We start from the raw sequence: 21,134 nt of genomic DNA on the forward strand, positions 1-21,134 counted from the left end.
ACCCAGCTGTAATCAAGCCCCACACTGCAAGGCCCACCTGAAACCAGACTGCCACAGCTTGACACACATTCCAGTTTAACCCTTCCTTGCCTGGGTGCTCTGGGGTCCCAGCAGGGCTTCTTGTTTATCCCATACACTCAGCTCTGTCTTAGCAACATGTCGTTTGGGTGACATTTGGGGGAGCTAGCATTCCAGAAATTGGATTTGAACTTAAAAATTAATTCCACTCAAACCAGCCTGCAAGTAAGAGGGCAAAAATAAAAATATTTGCCACTCACAGATGCTTTCTGGAAAAAAATTACTTGGAAATATATAGAGCAGAAGGAAAACAAACTCTAAAATGTGAGACCTATGAATCAGTAATGAACAAAAACAAACCAAAGCAAGAACCTTACTAAGACTAGAGAATTACTGATCCATAAACAGAGAACTAACCCCATTTGGAATAAGATCCTGCATGACTATAATACAGAGGTGATGATGGAAGGGTTTTATGAAGTGATCCAAGCTCACTGCAGACAAATCGGAGCTATTTACTATAGGCTTTGATAAAAGTATGTTTCACTTTGTACATTAACATTTTAAAGAGTATTCACTAGAAAAAAGGAAATGTTTATGACTTTGGCATGGCTGCCCCAAAAGATATGAAGAAACTCAATATAACAATAAATGACACCCCCCTCCCCGCCCAGACCTACAGCCTGGTGGTTAGAAGACATACAACGGCATGGGGAACGGTGAAGCAACAGGACACACTGCAGGCGAAGGATGGCTCGAGAGTTCAGTGGAGGGACTCTTTGCAGACACGGGGGTGAGCTTAAGGGAGTCGACAGGGCTGGTGACACAGTTATTTATTAGAAATAAATAAATGCTAGAAATAAAACAAGGATAAAGACAAATCCACAGAAAAGGAGAACATGTTTAATACAGTTTTCCAGAAAATAAAGTAAGTGGACCGAAAAATGAACAGGAAAATCAAGTGGAGTTCAACATAAGGAAATCTGTTATTGTAAGTCATAACAACCACAAATTAAAGGCAAAGGAATATTTGGGGTTCTTGATTGATTCATTAAAAAAAACTTTGAATGAATTAGATGTATTTTAATTATTAAAAACTTTGCAAACAAGGAACAGAATAAAACTCTACTATGATGAGGGGTATATTCCAGAAATCCAAGCATCATAAACAAAAGACAAAACGTTAGAAATGTTCCCAGTAAAATTAGGAAACAAAGAAGGATGCTGTCAACTGTACTTTTCAACACTGCACATAATCTGTCATCCTAAACAACAAGGAAGAGATTTTTTAAAAGAAAACTGTAAAGAAAAAGAACTGTCATTAATAACAAATGGTAAGACTGTCTGACAAAAGTTCCAGCTCAACGAGTGAATATCGGTTTGTCTCTCAAGTGCCCGGATGCATTTTTCGGGGTTCCTTGCCCTCACACATGAGACAGCTGGCTCTCATCACATCACTCCAGGTAAGAACTGGAGCCAAGGAAAGCCACTGTAGTTATTTATGTAAGTAAGTAATAATCTGCTCTGCTCCAGAAGCCTTGTGTTGGCATTCAAGATCATGTTCCTAAATATAGATCTTAAAACCCCAAGACCAATAGACAGCCCCTCTATAAGCAACCACAAATAACTAGAAATGTACAAGACAACTCCAGTCAAAGTCATTGAAAAGTTCATGCTCTGAGGCTCTTTCCTCACTCTAAACAGACTGGGTGGTAAAAAGGAGAACCCTACAGAGCCTGGACCCAGCAAGCAATGCAAGGAAGCAGAAGTGGGATGGGCGGCAGCCCGAGCCTGCTGGCTGGGCACTGGGTCCTTCGGAAGCAGGCAGCAACATCCCGCCGTGCATTCAGCTCCTGATCCTAACCCTAACCTGCCTGATGCAGTCCCTGATCACGCTCTCCAACTGCAAAAATGCCTATTTTCCGTTCAGCCACGTGCTGTCATGTTCTATCAAAGCCCATTTCATAACAGACTTTACTCCATACATTTCTGCAGATACCTCCCACTTGGATTCGCAGATAATTGAACAAGTTTAAGTATATATACATAATGCGATCTTAGGATTAAAAACTGTACTCACTTTTTCAGCACATCAAACATGCTTTTCTCTACATTCGCCAGCCACTGGTCCACACCACTTCTTACACGAATTTTCCTACAATGTTTTCAAAAATAATTTGCAAACAGTTTTTATCCATGTTTCTTGATAAGGCTGTAGACTACCTTTTCTACACTTGTAACATTCATATGCCAAAGCACCACAATTCTCTAATTTTGGGGGTTTTTTCTAGATCTCAATTTGGAAAGCTACGCACACAACGTATCACCTCACTTTAGGGAATTCTGACATCGAAATCATGAACTTACAAAGTTAAGAGGTTCCAGTACAACATGAGCAAACTGGGTAAGTTGTATTACAAAGATTTCTTGTATTCCTTACTGTGTCTTTTAAACAGCCAGCTGAGGTCGGGGTTGAGTTAGGGACTCCAGTGGATGGGAACACTGGGATGCAGCATTTTTTTTAATCCAATCCCATCAGGAGCCATGTGCCAAAGGCTGGCTGGCAAACTGGACCTGTGTGGTGGCAGGACCCAGCAGACCCACGAGCCCGGCCTGGAGCCGTCCACAGCCAGGGGCGCAGCATTAACAACGACAAGCAAATAGTACATTTCCTTCCTAAGTTTCTATAATAAAACCCCATGTTGGCATTCAGGATGATGCCAAGAAATAGAGACATGAAAAAATAAAATTCTGCATAGGTACATTATCTCTGAGAAAACAGTTTGCTTAGCAAACTTCTATGAAATATCAGACATTTCCAAGCCGAGGTTTTCAACAGCGATGTTGTACAGAGTCTGAATGCTTAGTTTAGAACACATGTGTCGTACTTGGGCAGCAGAAGACATTCCCCTTCAGCAGATACGAGCATTATCACAGCAGGAGGGCCGATTTCTTGTTTCCATATCAGTAATTGTTTTATATTTTCAAAACACTTCACAAGATAAGGCTGTGGACCAGAAACAAATGCCAATAACACTATAAAATTCTGACCTGGTTGGGAAAGAATATCACTGAGCAGAGAATAATAATATTACCTGTACAGACTCAGGATTTCCGCTATCAGCTAGAATATCAAGGAGTTCAGCGTTGCTAAGAAAGTAAAATCTTGGGAAAATCCTTCTTTTGATTTCAAGGTAGTCCTGTCCAGAATCAAAAGAAATTGCAGTTCATAATGTATGTTTACTCATGATTATCACAGCCTCATCTGGGCCTACATTTGCACACAAAAAGCATGATATTGAAATTGCAGTCTTCAGCACTAGTAGAAATAAGAACCCATGCTTAATTAATTCTTAAATTGCTAAATTAATTTTTAATAAGGCAAAACTAAAACAAATGAAAGTATAACCCAAAACACCCCACCCATGAACACACACGCACACAGACGCCCCGTTGTATGTGGGATCAGTGGGATCACCGGCATCGCCTTCCCACGCGCCCGCCTTTCTGCTGGTTTCCCAGTCCTTGGGGAGTCAGTGGTAACCTCACAACCTGCTGTGTACACAGCCCCGCCAGCCCCAGCCTCGCCCGCCGCTGCTTGGTTACACTCACATGGTCTTCATTCCACTCCCCATTCTCCCAGGGAGACACCTGTTTCCACATCCTGTGTCCCCGATCCTACACTTGCAAGCTCTCCTTTGCAACAGGCTTCCCTTTTGCCTCCCTCTCATTAAAAATAAATGCAAGCAGCCCCCTCTCGCACTTGGTTTTCCTCTAGCTACTGCCTACTAGCCCGCCTCCCCTCCATGGTTGAAGAGATCGCCTATAAACTTGGGGCCTTAGCTTATGCATCTCTCAGCCACCCCCGTGCCCTGCCATGCCGCCCCACTGCCAAGGATGGACTGGGAGCTGCTCAGTCTTCATGCCACGTGACATCTCGCCATCTCGCAGCCATCCTGGGCTGCTGGCTCTGCGGCTCCTGTCACCTCCCTTTGCCCCAGAGCTGTACACCCAAATGCTGACTGAAGATATTTTCAACAAGTACAACACGTACTTGTTTCTACACAAGCTTCTCCTTCCTACTTCCTCTCTCTGCAGCATGCACCCTTTCCACGTGGGTGGCCAGGCCAGAAATCTCGACACAACCCTGGATCTCCTTCCTCTCTCCTCCGTGTGTCATCTTTCATCGTCACCACTATCTTACGTTAGTCCTCCAGGATTTCTAGTCCTGTGACTGGTTTCTTTTTCTCTATTGTCACTGCACTCCCATCTACACATAACTCCATGCTCCCTTCTAGGGAGACATTTCTAAATCAAATAATTTCACTCTCTTGTTCAAAATCCTTCATTGTGATATTCTAGGCCCTCTGTCATCTGCCCCTGGCTCCTGGGGACTCTTACCTTTCCCCACTTTCCCATTTGCAAACTAGGTTTCACTGGTACCGTCTGGTTTACTACTCCAGAACATGCCATGCTTGCTTATGGCTCCAGATCTGTACTTCCCCCTTGCTTAGGACACTTTTCCTATCCACAACCACCCACACACCCTGACCCTTCTAACTGCCCAACTCAGACATTCTTCCAAAACCCAGCTGAATGATCACTTCTCCCAGGCTGGGTTAATCTCTCCTCTTTCATGTGACTGAACCATCCAAGCCATCGCAGCATACATCACATGCTGGTATCCCTCTACCTCGGTTCCTATGACAGACCTTGAGTTCTGTGATAGAAGGGAACTAACTAGGGAGTCCCAGCATGTAAAGCAGGTGTTCAACACAGGAATAAATGGAAAATTACTGGTTGGTAATGATGCTTGGTAATAATGCAAAGATACGCAAGAATTAATCAGAGGGCTTATCGCAATCCTACTCGGTAAACTTGCTGTTACTAACGAGATCATGGATTCATATAGCAGAGGGGCCTCCTGGGCAGACAACTTCCTCTAGGCTGTAACTGCCATATGGGGTCATCACAACCACTGGGACTTGTGTTTAACAAAGAAAAGATATGAAAACCTGGAAAGAGATCTTAATGGTTTATGAAGTGAAGCGAATATGTTCACCACAAATCTCAGATATTAAAACCTAGTATTTAGGGCGCCTGGGTGGCTCAGTGGGTTAAGCCGCTGCCTTCGGCTCAGGTCATGATCTCAGGGTCCTGGGATCGAGTCCCACATCGGGCTCTCTGCTCAGCAAGAAGCCTGCTTCCCTCTCTCTCTCTCTCTCTGCCTGCCTCTCTGTCTACTTGTGATCTCTCTCTGTCAAATAAATAAATAAAATCTTTTAAAAAAAATAAAAAAATAAAACAGTATTTAAAAATATGTACGTCTAGCTGACAATTTAATGTTTTGGCAATGTTTAAATATATGGAATCAATAACTTAATTTATAAAATCATCAAACAAGGACCTCTGGGGACAATGGTGGAGTAGGAGGACGCTGAGCTCACTTCATCCCCCCACATAAACCTAGATCACACCCACAATAGCATAAATGACTCAGAAAATGACTTGAAGACTGGCAGAACAAACCCCACAACTGAAGGCAGAGAAGAGAAGACGCCACACTGAAGATGAGAGGAAGGGCAGAGAGGCAGCATGGAACTAAAAGGACTTGTGGGTCTGTGGGCAAGAGAGAGAGACCCACAAGCACTGACTGGGGTGGGGGGTGAGGGGGGCAGACAAACAGACCCTCTCACAGAGGCCAGCGTGGAGAAGATGAATCCTCCTAACATTTAGCTTCGAAAATGAGAAGGGTCAAATTTTACAAGTTCTTAAAACCAACAGGACTTAAAACCTGGAATTTTAAACATCAGTGGCTCAGCTCTGGGAGAGCTGGGAGGGAGAGAGGAAATGGAGTCCGACTGTTAAAGAGAAGAGACCTGCAGAAATACAGCACAGTAGCTGCAGTTTGAAAAATGCCTGGGGCATACAGGAAGGAATAATTTACTCTCCTCAGAGCCTTTCCCAGAGGGACAGAGATCAGTGAGAGACTTCTCTAGGAAAGAAGGAGCTAATGGTGTGGTTTCCCTCCCCTAGCCTCGACACTCTGATAAGGCTGGAACGAACTCGCCAACAGCAACCCCCTCATTCTGGTGGGAACACAGCCCCTCCAGCCAGACCTCAGCTCCAGATCCCCTCTCAGAGCAGATGCACACAGACCTTATAAGCATTGTACCCCTGCCCACATGCATGTTGTGGATCCACCTCTCTCTGACAGGCCCTTGGCACGAATGCATCCAGAGTGCTGCCACAAGCCTGCCAGGGTGCAAGCAACCCAGACGGGGGCCAGCCCCTCTACAGGGAGAGGGAGGAGAACCACAGGCCAGTCTGTGACCCCAGCAGTGGGCTGGGGGTGGGAAACTGGTCTGACTGCAGGCCCCGGCCACCACCAAAAGCTCAGGGGACAACACAGGTTGTCCCCTGGTTGATGAAGCAGTTTGGGACTACTTCATCTCTAGTAAACACCTGGTCTGACTCAACTCAAGCCCAGGGCAGCCCTTGATTGGCCCACTAATGCCACAGGGACCAGACTCTGTCCACAACAGGCAGAGAGCCATCGCAGGCAGGACTGAAGGCAAACACAGCTCTGCCACAACACGAAAGTGCATACAACACACAGGCCAGACACCCTGAAGTACCAGGCTCTGGGGTCCAGGGGACACCGCACAGCAGAGCCCTGCAGGCCCTCTTCATAAAGCCACTACCATCAAGTGTGGGAGAGAAATAGACCCAGAGTCGGAAAGAGGAGACAGAGGAATATGCCCCAAATGAAAGAGTGGAACAAAATCACAGCAATGGGCCTAAGCAAAATGGAGATGAGTAACAAGCCTGACAGAGAATAAAAGAAACCGTCCTAAAGATATTCACTGGACTTGAGAAAAGAGGAGATCTCAGTGAGACCCTCAACAAAGATAGAAAACATAAAAAAGAACCAATCAGAGATGAAGAACTCAATAACTGAAATTAAAAGTACACCAGAGGGTATAAATAGATAGAGGAAGCAGAAGAACAGATCAGTGACCTGGAAGGCACTTAATCTAAAGCAATCAAGCTGGACCTGTGAAAGAAAAAATAATAAAAAATGAGAACAGGTTAAGAGAACCCAGGAACACTGTCGAGCATAATAACTCTCACTTTATAGGGGTCCCAGAAGGAGAAGAGAGAGAAAAAGGAGGCAGAATATTTATTTGAAGAAATGATAGTGGAGAACTTCCTGAATCTGGGGAAGGAAGCAGAAATCCAGATCCAGGAGGCATAGAGAGCCCCCAACAAAATCAACCCAAGGAGATCTGTACCAAAACACATAATGAAAATGGCAAAAAACGGTAATCAAGAGAGAATTTTAGATGCAACAAAAGTAAAGATTTGCATATAAGGGAAACCCATAAGGAATCAGCTGATTTTTCAGCAGAAACTTTGCAGGCCAGAAGGGAGCAGCATGATATATTAAAAGTGCTGAAAGAAGAAACCTGCAGCCAAGAATAGTCTATCCAGCAAGGCGCTCATTCAGAACAGAAGAAGCGATAAAGAGTTTCTCAGACAAACAAAAGTTAAAGGAGTTCAGGACCACCAAAACAGCCCTCCATGAAATATTAAAGGGGACTCTTTGTTTTCTTTGTTCTTTTAAAAAAATTATTTATTTTCATTTAAATTCAATTAACATATATTACTGGCTTCAGAGGTAGAGGTTAGTGATTCAACAGTCTCATTATATCACATGCCCTCTTTAATTTCCATCATCCAGTTACCCTATCCCTCTACCCCTCCCTCCAGCAACCCTCAGAATGTTTCCTATGCTTAAGAGTCACTTATGGTTTGTCTTCCTCTCTGATTGCATCTTGTTTCATTTTTTTCCTCTCTTCAATGGGGACTCTTTGAATGGAAAGGAAAAACCATAGTAAGTAGGAATAAGAAAAGTAGGGACGTCAAAAGCATTAAAAATAAGTATATATATATAAAAATCAGTCAAGGGACTCACAACATAAAAAGATATAAAGTATGACACCATATACTTAAGACATGGGGAGGAGTAAAAATTTAGTGCTTTTAGAATGAGTTCAAACTTAAGCAACCAACAACTTGATATAGACTGCTATATGCACAAGACATTATATACAAACCCAATGGTAACCACAAATCCAAAACTGGTAATACATATGTGAAAAATAAACAGAAAAGAATCTAAGTATATCACTAAAGGATGCCAGCAAACTGAGAGAAGAGAGAGGAGAAAGAACAGAGAACTACAAAAACAACCATAAAATGAGCAACAAAATGGCAGTAAGTACATACTTATCAATAATTACTCTGGGGTGCATGGGTGGCTCAGTCCTTAAGTCTGCCTATGGCTCAGGTCATGATCCCAGGGTCCTGGGATGGAGCCCCACATCAGGCTCCCTGCTCGGCTGGAAGCCTACTTCTCCTTCTCCCACTCCCCCTGCTTATGTTCCCTTTCTCGCTGTGTCTATCTCTGTCAAATAAATAAATAAAATCTTTTAAAAATTACTCTAAATGTAAATGGACTAAACATTCCAATCAAAAGACAGAGGTTGACTATGGATAAAATGGATAAAAAGCAAGACCCACCAATATGCTGTCTACAAGAGACTAATTTCAGACCCCAAAAAAAAAAATCTGCAGACAGAACACGAAAAGAGAGAAAAACATTTCATGCAAGTGAAAGTGAAAAGAAATCTGGGGTAGCAATACTTATACTGGATGAAATAAACTTTAAAACAAAGACTGTAATAAGGGACAAAGAAGGATACTATATAAAGGGGACAATCCTACAAGAAGATATAACAATTGTAAATATTTATGCATCCAACATAGGAGCACCCAAATACATAAAGCAGCTCATAACAAACATAAAGGAAATAATTGATAGTAATACAATAATACTAGGGGACTTTAACTCCCCACTTAGATCAGTGGATGGATCATCCAAATGGAAAGTCAGTAAGGAAACAGTGGCTTTGAATGACATATTGGACCACATGGATCTAACAGATACATTCACAACATTCCGTCCTAAAACAGCAGAATACACATTCTTTTCAAGTGCACAAGGAACATTCTCTAGAATAGGTCACACATTAGGCCACAAAACAAGTTTCAACAAATTAGCAAAATCAAAGTCATACGATGTATCTTTTTTTTTAAAGATTTTATTTATTTATTTGTCAGAGAGAGAGGGAGAGAGAGCGAGCACAGGCAGACAGAGTGGCAGGCAGAGGCAGAGGGAGAAGCAGGCTCCCTGCTGAGCAAGGAGCCTGATGTGGGACTCGATCCCAGGACGCCAGGATCATGACCTGAGCCGAAGGCAGCTGCTTAACCAACTGAGCCACCCAGGCGTCCCCGATGTATCTTTTCTGACCACAGTGATACAAAACTAGAAATCAACCACATGAAAAAATCTGAAAAGAGCACAGATAACATGGAGGTTAAATAACCTGCTACTGAACAATTAAGAAATCAACACGAAATAAAAAAAATACATGGAGACAAATGAAAATGAAAGCACAATGGTCCAAAGTCTTTGCAATGAAGCAAAAGTGGTTCTAAGAGGAAGTTTATAGCAATACAGGTCTACCTCAACAAAGAAAAATATCAAACAACTTAACCTTACACCTAAAGGAACTAGAAGAAGAAGAACAAATACAACTCAAAACTAGTAGAAAGAAGGAAATAATAAAGGTTAAAGCAGAAATAAACAAAACAGAAACTAAAAACAAACAAACAAATAAAAAACCCACAATAGTACAGATCAAGGAAACCAGGAGATGGTTCTTTGAAAAAATCAACAAAAGATCTTTGAAAAGATCAACAAAATCGATAAATGTTTAGCCAGATTCATATAAAAAAAAAGGGGGGGGCTCAAATAAACAAAATCAGAGATGAAAGAGGAGAAATAACAACTGACATCACAGAAATACAAAGGATGATAAGAGAATATTATGAAAAACTACATGCTTAACAAGTGGGACAATCTAGGAGAAACATATAAATTCCTTGAAACTTATAACCTCCCAAAATGGAATCAAGAAGAAATAGAAACTTTGATCAGACTATCAGCAATGAAATTGAATCAGTAATCAAAAAACTCCCCAAAACTGAAAGTCCATGGCCAGATGGCTTCACAGGCAAATTCTACCAAACATTTAAAGAAGAGTTAATACATATTCTTCAAACTATTCCAAAAAACTGAAGAGGAATGAAAACTTCTAAATTCATTCTATGAGGCTATGCAGCATAACCTTGATACCGAAACCACAGAAATATACTAGAGAGGCAGAGTATTGTAGGTCAATATCTCTGATGAACATAGAGGCAAAAAACCTCAACAACGTATTAGCAAACTGAATCCAACAATACATTAAAAAAAAATCATTTGCCATGATCAAGTGGGATTTATTCCCAGGATGCATCTGTGCTTCAATATTTGCAAATCACGGGCGCCTGGGTGGCTCAGTGGGTTAAGCTGCTGCCTTCGGCTCAGGTCATGATCTCAGGGTCCTGGGATCGAGTCCCGCATCCGGTTCTCTGCTCGGCAGAGATCCTGCTTCCCTCTCTCTCTCTCTGCCTGCCTCTCCATCTACTTGTGATCTCTCTCTGTCAAATAAATAAATAAAATCTTTAAAAAAAAAAATATTTGCAAATCACTCGACATGATACATCACCTCATAAGAGAAAGGATAAAACCATATGGTCCTATCAAGAAACACACAAAAAATCATTTGACAAAGTACAACATCCATCCCTGATAAAGACCCTCAGACCTCAACATAATAAAGGCCATATATGAAAAACCCACAGCTAATATCATCCTAAATGCAGAAAAACTGAGAACTTTTCCTCTACAGCCAAACAAGACAGGGATGTCTACTCTCACCACTTTTATTCAACATAGTACGGGAAGTCCTAGCCATAGCAATCAGACAAGAAAAAAGGAATATCAGGTATCCAAATTGGTAAGGATATTTGCAGAATAACATGATATTATACATAAAAAGCTACTAGAACTGATAAATGAATTCAGTATGGTTACAGTATGTAAAATCAACATACAGAAATCCATTGTATTTCTACACACTAAGAATGAAGGATCAGAAAGAGAAATTAAGAATACAGTCCCATTTACAAAAGCACCAAAAATAATAAAGTATCTAGGAATAAACTTAACAAAGCAGTTGAAAGACCTGTACTCTGTCTAGAAACTATAAAACACTGATGAAAGAAATTTAAGATGACATGAACAAATGGAAAGATGCTCATGGACAGGAAGAACAAATACTGTTAAAATATTTATACTACTCAAAGCAATCTACACATTAATGCAATTCCTATCAAAATACCACAGCATTTTTCACAGAATGAGAACAAACAATCCTAAAATTTGTATGGAACCGCAAAAGAACCCCAAAAGCCAAAGCAATCTTGAAGAAGAAGAACAAAGCTGGAGGCATCACAGTCTGAGATTTCAAGATATATTACATATCAGTAGTAATCAAAACAATATGGCACCGATACAAAAATAGATACATAGAGGGGTGCCTGGGTGGCTCATTCAGATAGGTGTCGAACTCTTGATTTTGGCTCAGCTCATGATCTCAGGGTCATGAAACTGAGCCCTATGTCAGGCCCCATGCTGTGTGGAGCCTATTGGGGATTCTCACTCTCCTTCTGCCCCCCCTTGCCATTCATGCTCACTCTCTCTAAAAAATAAGACGCATTGATCAATACAACTGAATAGAGCCCAGAAATAAACCCACAGTTATATGGTGAATTAATCTTTGACAAATGAGGCAAGAATATGCAATGGGAAAAAGACGGTCGCTTTAACAAATGGTGTTGGGAAAATTGGACAGCAACATGCAAAAGAATGAAACTACTTTCTTACACCATACATAAAAAATAAACTAAAAATGGATTAAAGACCTAGATGTGAAAACCTAAACCCATAAAAATCCTAGAAGACAGCACAGGCAGTAATGTCTCCAACATTAGCCATACTAGCTTCTTTTTAGATATGTCTCCTGAGTCAGGGGAAACAAAAGCAAAAATAGTGGGATTACATAAAAATAAAAAGCTTCTGCAGAGCAAAGGAAACATCAACAAAACCAAACAAAAACCTACTGAATAGGAGAAGATATTTGAAAATAACATATCTGATAAAGGTTAGCATCCAAAACACATAAAGAATTTATTTATCTCAATACCAACCCTCAAATAATACAATTAAAAAACAGGCAGGAGGGGCGCCTGGGTGGCTCAGTGGATTAAGCCGCTGCCTTCGGCTCAGGTCATGGTCTCAGGGTCCTGGGATCAAGCCCCACATCTGCCTCAGCATCCCTGCTGAGCGGAGAGCCTGCTTCCCCCTCTCTCTCTGCCTGACTCTCTGCCTACTTGTGATCTCTCTGTCAAATAAATAAATAAAATCTAAAAAAAAAAAAAAACAAAAAAAAAAAAACAGGCAGGAGACATGAACAGACATTTCTCCAAAGAAGACATGCAGATGGTCAATAGATACATGAGAAGATGCCTAACATCACTCATCATCAGGGAAAGGCAAATCAAAATCACAAAATACTACCTCCCACCTGTCAGAATGGCTAAAATCCAAAACACAAGAAACAACAGGTGTTGGTGAGGATGTGGGGAAAGAAGGAACCGTGGTGCACTGTTGGTGGGCATGCAGACTGGTGAAGCCACTGTGGACAACAGTATGGAGGGCCCCTGAAAAACTGAAAGAACTACCATATGATCAGTAATTCCACTACAGGGTATTTACCAAAAAATACAAAAAACACTCATTCAAAAAGATATATGCACCCCTATGTTTACTGAAGTATTGTTTGCAATAGATTATGGAAGCAACCCAAGTGTTCACATGGGGAATGGATAAAGAAGATGTGGTGTGTATATACAATGAATGCTACTCGGTCATAAAGAAAAATGAAATCTTGCCATTGACAGCATCGTCATGGGTGGATTTAGAGGGTATAATGTAAAAATGAAGTCAGTCAGTCAGAGAAAGACAAATACCATATGATTTCACTCTTATGTGTGATTTAAGAAACAAAAAAAATGAGCAAAGGGGAAAAAATAGACAAACCAAGAAAACAGACTCATAACTACCGAGAACACACTGCAGGTTACAGGGGGTGGTGGGGAAGGGGGAAATAGGTGAAGGGGCCTTGATCAGCACCGAATAATGACAGAACTGTTGAATTATTACATGGTATCCCAGAAACTAACCTAACACTTTATGTTAACCATACCAGATTTAGAAGAAATAAAATCATCAAACTAATCTATTTCAATTTCTGCAGATTTTGTCAGTTTTGTAACAACCATAGTGCTAATGTGAATAATTAGCTTTCACTTGGTACTTTCCTTGTTCAGTTCTTGTGCTCTAAGGGCATTACCTCATTTAGCACAAAGCCCCCCCAGGTAGGCACTACCATTATTCCCAGTTTAAAGATAAGGAAATCCAGGCACTTAAAAAAATTGTTATTTTGTCTAAGGCCATTTAGATTGGTGCCTGCACTTTTTGTTTGTTTGTTTGTTTTGGTAGTATTTTCATTAACCCTATAGTTGGCAAGAGTTGGAAATATTGTTGACAGCCAGAGGAAAGAAAATCTGCACCAAAGTGTTTCTGTTGTCCATTACATTCCCTTTCGAAGATTAAATGATTCTCCATTTTAAAGACAGTTACGGTTTTACCTCCAGACTTTTCATTATATAGTCCAGACTTGCATTGCAATTTTGCAGAATCTCAAGGACACCCGAAGAGGTGGTTATTCGCAAAGCATCCAGTTTGTTTTGTATTTTTAACATTATTTCTCTCCACATGGAAATCACATGAGAGAAGAGTTTTGCTTCTGCTGGCAGCTGCCTTTAGAAAGAAAATTAGAGATAATTTTATCTTTTGAAGGTACCATAATTAAAATCTGTAATCTAAATGCAATTTCCACAGATTATTGTTCAATTTTTAAAATGTTGTAATGTTTTATTTTTGCTCATCATTAGCTGAAGATAATTTGGAGTGTTTATTATGTATGGTGATGTGTATGGTAGGCAATACTAGGATAAATCAGACGTGCGTCCATCATTTAACAAGACTATACTCAGTGAGAGGTGTAAGATAGGGATACACAAGTTCTACATAAGTAAAAGTGACCTGAGTCCTGGAAAATGTAATAAAACAAAGGTTACTAAAATTCTAGAGGAAATGGGATCTGGAGAGAGCTTCTTGAGAAGAGGGTACTCATCTTCTTGAAGAAGCCATTTTTGGCATGAGAACTGCCTAATGTCCCCCAGAGGACAACAGCACCTGTGGTTGAGAACCAGTGGTCCGCCTGTGTGCTCTTGTACTTCTCTGCTCTGCTACTAAAAGCTGCTTCAGAGCTCGCCAGAGAAGAGGCAAGTCCTAGTTTCTAATGCCCCAAACCCCAGGGCAATGCATGTCAAGTTCTTCCATGAGCCACCTTCCCCCTCTGCCCCCAGCCCCGCCATTATCCCAGTCCCCGTTCTGGGCGATGGGCCTAAAACGGTCTTCAGCACAGTAAAAATCCTGCTAGGGAGGAGCTTCAATCTCCCCCCTGTTGGGCACCCTCCCAACACTCTCAGGAAGCTCTGGTGTGACTTCACAGGGAGCATGGTGGGAGGGAACGGACAGCATCCTCTTCTTTCACACATTCTCTTTAAACAAGTCTCCTTCCTAACAAATCTCTCTTCCTCTTCCTCTTTTTTACACTCCCCCCTGGTAGCAGGATCCCCCCCCCCCCCAATCCTTCTCCACTAGTCAAAGGCAAGTCCATTATAAACTCGTGTCTTCTTTTCTTAGCACTCTTGTACGGACTCCAGCAACCCTTTATTGAGAATCCCCTTTTCTCTCTCACGAATCCGTGAAGAACAACTTGGTGACATTGGGAACTAAGGGTCTTATCTTTCCATCAATTAATAAATCTTTAGGAAAGAGTAATGCTGAAGTTTTAAGTTTAAGGCAGTAAGTTGTTATAACCACAAAGGATACATTCCTTAGATATGTGGTTTCATCTCTGGGAGTCATTTCTTCAATAAACTTTCTAAAATAATCCACCTTTGGACACAGGAGTATAATCTGAACCCTGCAAAGTAGTGCTCGCATCTTAACAGTTTTCTTTTGTGAGCCTCTCATGGCTCCCCTTTGCCCCTAAAATAAAATTTATAACACTTAACTGATATTCAAGGTCTCCTATTATCTGCTCTAATACACCTTACAAATACACACTCTAGGACTTCCTACCTTATATGAGAACGGCTCCTAGACTAGTTTGTGTGATATATGGTTAACACTTCAAATTCTGTCCGGATAAAACATGTGTCACAACTCACACACTCTTAAGACCACTTTACAAGGGGAGTTAAAGAGAAGGGAGTTGAGGGAAATTGGAAGGGGAGGTGAATGAGAGACTATAGACTCTGAAAAACAATCTGCGGGTTTTGAAGGGGCGGGGGATGAGAGGTTGGGGGAACCAGCTGGTGGGTATCGGAGAGGGCACGGATCGCATGGAGCACTGGGTGTGGTGCAAAAACAATGAATACTGTTACGCTTAAAATAAATTTAAAAATTTTAAAAAAGAGACCACTTTAAAGAGAGACCAATGAATTGAATGCTCTGAATAAAAAGAAAAGGGACACTTTTCACCAACTATCTAGGACATCTGTTCTTTCACATGGTCCAAAGTAAGAAACTACCATTCATGTATGAATGTTACTAAAAGCACATTTATTATTCATATCAAAACCACACTAATATTCTAGAACTATATAGACACACAGTATTGTGGTTTAGGGATTACAGTGACCTGACACTCCTTTCCCAGTCCTCAACAGTTTTATACCAATAACTGAGAAACAGGACTTTTAAAAAAATTATGCTTGCAATCTTTCATGAAAAAAAATTCAGATTATACTCCTGTGCCCAAAGGTGGATTATTTTAGAGCATTTATTGAAGAAATGACTTCTCAGGGATTATAGGCAATAAATACCCACCATACATTTTTTAACCTGTTTAAGGCTTTTTTTTTTTTTACCTTTGTATTTCTACAGAATGAAAGATTGGTTCAAGATAAAGCCAATTTTTTTGACAATTCATCCATTCCTCAAGAGTGTGAGAGAAGAGAGTCAAGTTCTGATCCCACTCATCCACAAGATCCTGAAAGATGAACACATACATAAAGTCTAAAGATTCATTTAGTAAAATATACTACATTTTTAGTAAAAATGCTGACGTCTAAACTGATTATCAGTCACTGACATACACTGTATTCTAGAGGGTAGGATAAATAAATGTAAATCTAATTATAATATTTAGTTTTGGGAGACATTTGAGATGTTCTGTTCATGCAATTTTCTATTTTATTATATAACATACAAATATTTTTAACATACGCATTATTTTACTTTTTAAAACAAATTCAATTAATTAACATATAATGTTTTATTAGTTTCATAGGTAGAGGTCAGTGATTTATCAGTCTTATGTAACACCCAGTGCTCATTACATCACATGCCCTCCTTAGTGTCTATCATCCAGTTGTTACTCCATACCCCGCCTCCTTCCCTCCAGCAACCTCAGTTTGTTTCCTATGCTTAAGAGTCTCTTACGGCTTGTCTCCCTCTCTGCTTTCATCTTGTTTTATTTTTTCCTCTCTTCCCCTATGATCCTGTTTTATTTCTTAAATTCTACATGAGTAAGATTATATGGTAATTGTCTTTCTCTTATTTCATCTGGTATAATACCCTCTAGTTCCAACCACATTGTTGCAAATGGCAAGATTTCATTTCTGTTGTGGCTGCATAGTATTCCATTGTGTATAAATACCACATCTTCTTTATCCATTCATCTGTTGACCGACATCTAGGTTCTTTCCCTAGTTTGGCTATTGTGGACATCGCTGCTATAAACATTGGGGTGTACGTGCCCCTTCAGATCAGTACATTTGTATCTTTGGGTAAATACCCAGTAGTGCAATTGCTGGATTGCAGGGTAGCTCTATTTTCAACAAATATTTTTTGGTATGTATATTCTTTCAGTCCTTTCTTTAAATATTTTTGTACTTAAGGACATGTAATATGTTTACATCAATGCTACTGTACACAGTGTTTTGCAACTTCTTTTTTTTTTAAATCTAATTGTGTTTTAGAGAGGTTTTGCGTTAGTACTTAAAGTACTTAAAGGTTTTCTTCATTCTTTTAATTAAAAAAACCAAACACTGTTGGATATAACATCTTTTCCCAACTTGTATGTTTATTAAAGTAAGAGGAAAATGGTTAAAAATCAATTAGTCCTAAAATCCTTGCAAACCAATAAACTGGCCATCCCATAACTTGGGCCCCTCAGAGGGAGCCATGTATAGCCCATTTAGGTCTCCTTCCTGCTATGTGTCTCCCTATTTAAAATCTACTCTATGTTTCAATAGCTTTATCGAGGTATAAGTGACATACAGTAAGGTGGCACTTTTAAAAATGCACAATTTAATGTTTTCACATCTGTTTCTGTGAGGCAATCACCACAACCAAGATCATGAATATATCTATTAGCTTGGAAGGTTTCCTGTGCCCTGCTACAGCCCCTTCCTCTAGCCTCTGCCTATTTTCATCCCTAGGCAGCCACTGATCACCTGCTGAAACCAAAGCCTAGTTGGCATTTTCTAGAACTTTCTATGAATGAAACCTTACAGTGTGGACTCTTTCTGGTCTGACGTCTTTTACTCAGCATAGTTATTCTGAGAGTCATTCACGTCGCAGCCTGTGTCACTCTTTTGTTTCTTACCGCTGAGTAGTGTCCCGCGGTGTAGATGCTGTGATACGTTTGTCATCCAGCAGGTGGCACCGGGGCTGCTTCCTGCCCTTCACTACTACCAACAAAGCTGCTATCATGTGTCAGTACAGACAAAGGCTTTCCTTTGTTTTGGGCAAATACCTATGAGTGGAATGCCGGCATCATGTGGTAGGCCTGTCCTTCTAACTTTTAAGAAACCTTTTAAGAGACTGTAACATTGAGAGAGGTCCCTTTTCTGCTACATCCTCACCAACACTGGGGCTGATCCGTCTTTTCAGGCGTTCCATACGGTGTGTAGTGGTACCTCACTGGGATTCCAAACTTTCCTCCGATGGATAATGAAGTGAAGCATCTTTTCGTATGTTTATTTTCCATCCAGATATTTTCTTTGGTGAAGTGTCTGCGTCAATCTTTTGCCCATTTATTTATTGTTTTTTGATTTTGAGAATTCTTTATATATTCTTGAAACAAGTCCTTTACCAAATACACACTGGGCAAATATTTCCTTCCAGTCTTGGCTCATATTTTCCCCCTTAATAGTGTCTTTTGAAGGGCACAAGTTTTTAATTTTTAACAGAAATCCTTCTGTTGATCATTCTTCTGGTGTCATACTGAAGAAATCTGGCTAGCCCAACGTCACAAAAATTTTCTGATTTTTTTTTTCTTAGTGTTTCAAAAATTTCTTCTGATGTTTCAGGTTTTGCATTCAAGACTACGATCCATTCTTGAGTTAAAGTTTATAATGCTAAAAGATACAGTGTGAAGTGTTTTTAAAAATTTGTTTTGCATGCAGCTGTCCAATTTGCCAGCTCCATTTCTAAAAAGACTAGTTTCTTTCCAGAATTGTCTTTAAACTTTTGTTGAAAATCAGGTGTCCATCTACATGTGGGTCTATTTCTGTACCCTCTATTCTGTTCCATTTTTCTATCTTTATCTTTAAATCAATTTAAAACTGGTGGTAAGTCTCAAAATCAGGTAGTGTTGATTTTCCACCTTTTTCTTCTTTTCAAAATTATTTAAATTCACTAATCTCTTCTGCAATATCTAATCTGCCATCAGTCTCATCTAGCATATAGTTCATGTCAGAAATTATAGTTTTCATCTGTAGGAATTTGACTTTGGTCTTCATATTTATATTTGGTCTATATTATCTTCCATGTATCTACTTTTAAAAATATGGGGGTGCCTGGGTGGCTCAGTGGGTTAAGCCGCTGCCTTCGGCTCAGGTCATGATCCCAGGTCCTGGGTTCAAGCCCCGCATCGGGCTTTCTGCTCAGCAGGGAGCCTGCTTCTTCCTCTCTCTGCCTGCCTCTCTGCCTACTTGTGATTTCTCTCTGTCAAATAAATAAATAAAAATCTAAAAAAATAAAAATAAAAATAAAAAAATAAAAATATGGCATAGAGTTAAAATACTTGTTTCAGGGGTGCCTAGGTGGGTCAGTCAATTGGGCATCTGCCTTCACTCAGGTCATGATCACAGGGTCCTGGGATCGAGTCCCTCATCAGGCTCCCTGCTCGGCAGGAAGCCTGCTTCTCCCTCTCCCGCTGCTGTTCCCCCTGCTTGTGCTGTCAAAAAATAAATAAAATCTTAAAAAAAAAAAATAATCGTTTCACTGTCCTTGTCTAGTCCTGACATCTGTGTCAGTTCTGGATCAGTTTTCTTCAGTAAAATTTTCTCTTTATGACAAACTCTATTTTTTTGCTTCCTTGAATGTCTGATCAACACTGGTTGGATTCCAGATACTGTGATTTTTATCATGTGGGGTACTGGATATTTTTGCATTCCTTTCTTAAAAAATATTTTATTTATTTGAGAGAGAGTGTGCACACAAGCGGGGGTTTGAGGTAGAGAGAGAAGCAGACTCCCCACTGAGCAGGGAGTCCAATGTGGGACTTGATCCCAGGACCTTGAAATCACGACCTGAGCCAAAGGCAGACACTTAACAATGGAGCCACCCAGGCACCCCTTTTTTTGTATTCCTATAAATATTCTTGAACTTTGTTCTAAGTGTTGTTAAATTACTTAGAAACAGTTTTATCACCTGCGGTTTTGCTTCTAAGATCTGTTAGAGCAGCATTTAGTTTACTGTGGCAAGATCCTCTCAAGCGCTCCATCTATAATGCTCACAAATCAGTCTTCCTGTTGCGGCTGATGGACGTGGGCCTTATTCCCAGCCCTGCGTAAATGGTTCCCTCAGCGCCTCTCAACTGGTCATCCCCCTGGTCTCAGGGAATTTCCTTGAGTTCACATGCCAGCACTTGGGGCTGTGGAGTCCTTGAGAAGGGAGCTTCCACAGTTCTCTGGGGTTCTGCCCTCCCTGGGACTCTGCCCTGCGGGCTCTGGCCTCCCTGCCTCCTGGGACTTTCAGCACATCTCCTCCTATCAGGGGGTCTGCCAGGCTGTGGCTGGATGAGCTCCCTCCCCACCAACCGAGGCTCGCACACCCAGGTTGGGGCAACCATGGGGCTCCTCTTGTTTGTTTCCCATCTCTCAAGGGTCCTCATCGTTCAAAGTCCGAGGTCAAGTGTCCTGCAAACCACAGTTCCATCTATTTCTTCCATTCTGCTTCCGGTATTTCAGGCAGGACAGTGTGCCTGCCCCTCTCCTGGATCTTGCTGGACGCGGGAGTCTGTGTGTGTGCTGTTCTTGAAGCACGCCCAATGCAGCACTCACTACATTCATTTTGACTTTTGAATGAAGGCATTTGGTGTTCTAAACCTTCCTTTTCATGGGGCTCTAAGCCAGTTGTGACAGGGTTCGATTTAGAATCCTCTCCTTTTGTTTATTTTTAATGAAAAATTTTTTATTATATTTCCTGTATATTCCAATGGATGTTTTGAAATCCGGGTGCTTGCGTGTCTGTGTGTGTGTGTGTGAGATAGTTCTGCTGTTATCTATTTTTTTGCTGTTTCTCTGATGTTTATTTTTTATTTTAATACATGTGGTTAGAGAATACAGTCTATTTGGCTCATCCCTTTTTTGCAGTTTATTGAGTTTTTTCTGTCTAAGGTTCACTTAACTGACATTTTCCCTAAATGCTTGTGTGTTTGCAAATAATGTGAATTCCATTTGATGGGTGCACATGTCTCTCTCTCTATCAATTATGGTAACTTTACTATTATGTATTTGTATATGTATACATATCTTCTTGAGTTTTCTGAAGTGTTTAAATGATTCTTGGCAATGCTATTGGACGTGGGCAGCCCACGTGGGCCAGCCCACAGCTGGCCCTGTGCTTCGGTTCCCAACTGTCCCGAGCAGTAACTGCAGGGACACACAGGCAC

The 21,134-nt window shown here is 40.8% G+C and overlaps 1 protein-coding gene across 1 annotated transcript in view; it reads right to left on the reverse strand.

Moving 5' to 3' along the window:
- DNAH14 (dynein axonemal heavy chain 14) overlaps window positions 1–21,134 on the reverse strand; it is a 326,637-nt gene that overhangs the window by 220,495 nt on the left and 85,008 nt on the right. Inside the window, exons 21-25 of the mRNA XM_047705359.1 lie at window positions 16,099–16,220; window positions 13,744–13,915; window positions 3,114–3,218; window positions 2,907–3,025; window positions 2,099–2,173 (exon numbers count right to left, since the gene is read on the reverse strand). Coding sequence (XP_047561315.1) covers window positions 2,099–2,173; window positions 2,907–3,025; window positions 3,114–3,218; window positions 13,744–13,915; window positions 16,099–16,220 — 593 coding nt within the window. The remainder of the gene's footprint in view (window positions 1–2,098; window positions 2,174–2,906; window positions 3,026–3,113; window positions 3,219–13,743; window positions 13,916–16,098; window positions 16,221–21,134) is intronic.

This window comes from Lutra lutra, chromosome 15 (genome assembly GCF_902655055.1).
Source record: "Lutra lutra chromosome 15, mLutLut1.2, whole genome shotgun sequence".
Lineage (NCBI taxonomy): Eukaryota > Metazoa > Chordata > Mammalia > Carnivora > Mustelidae > Lutra > Lutra lutra.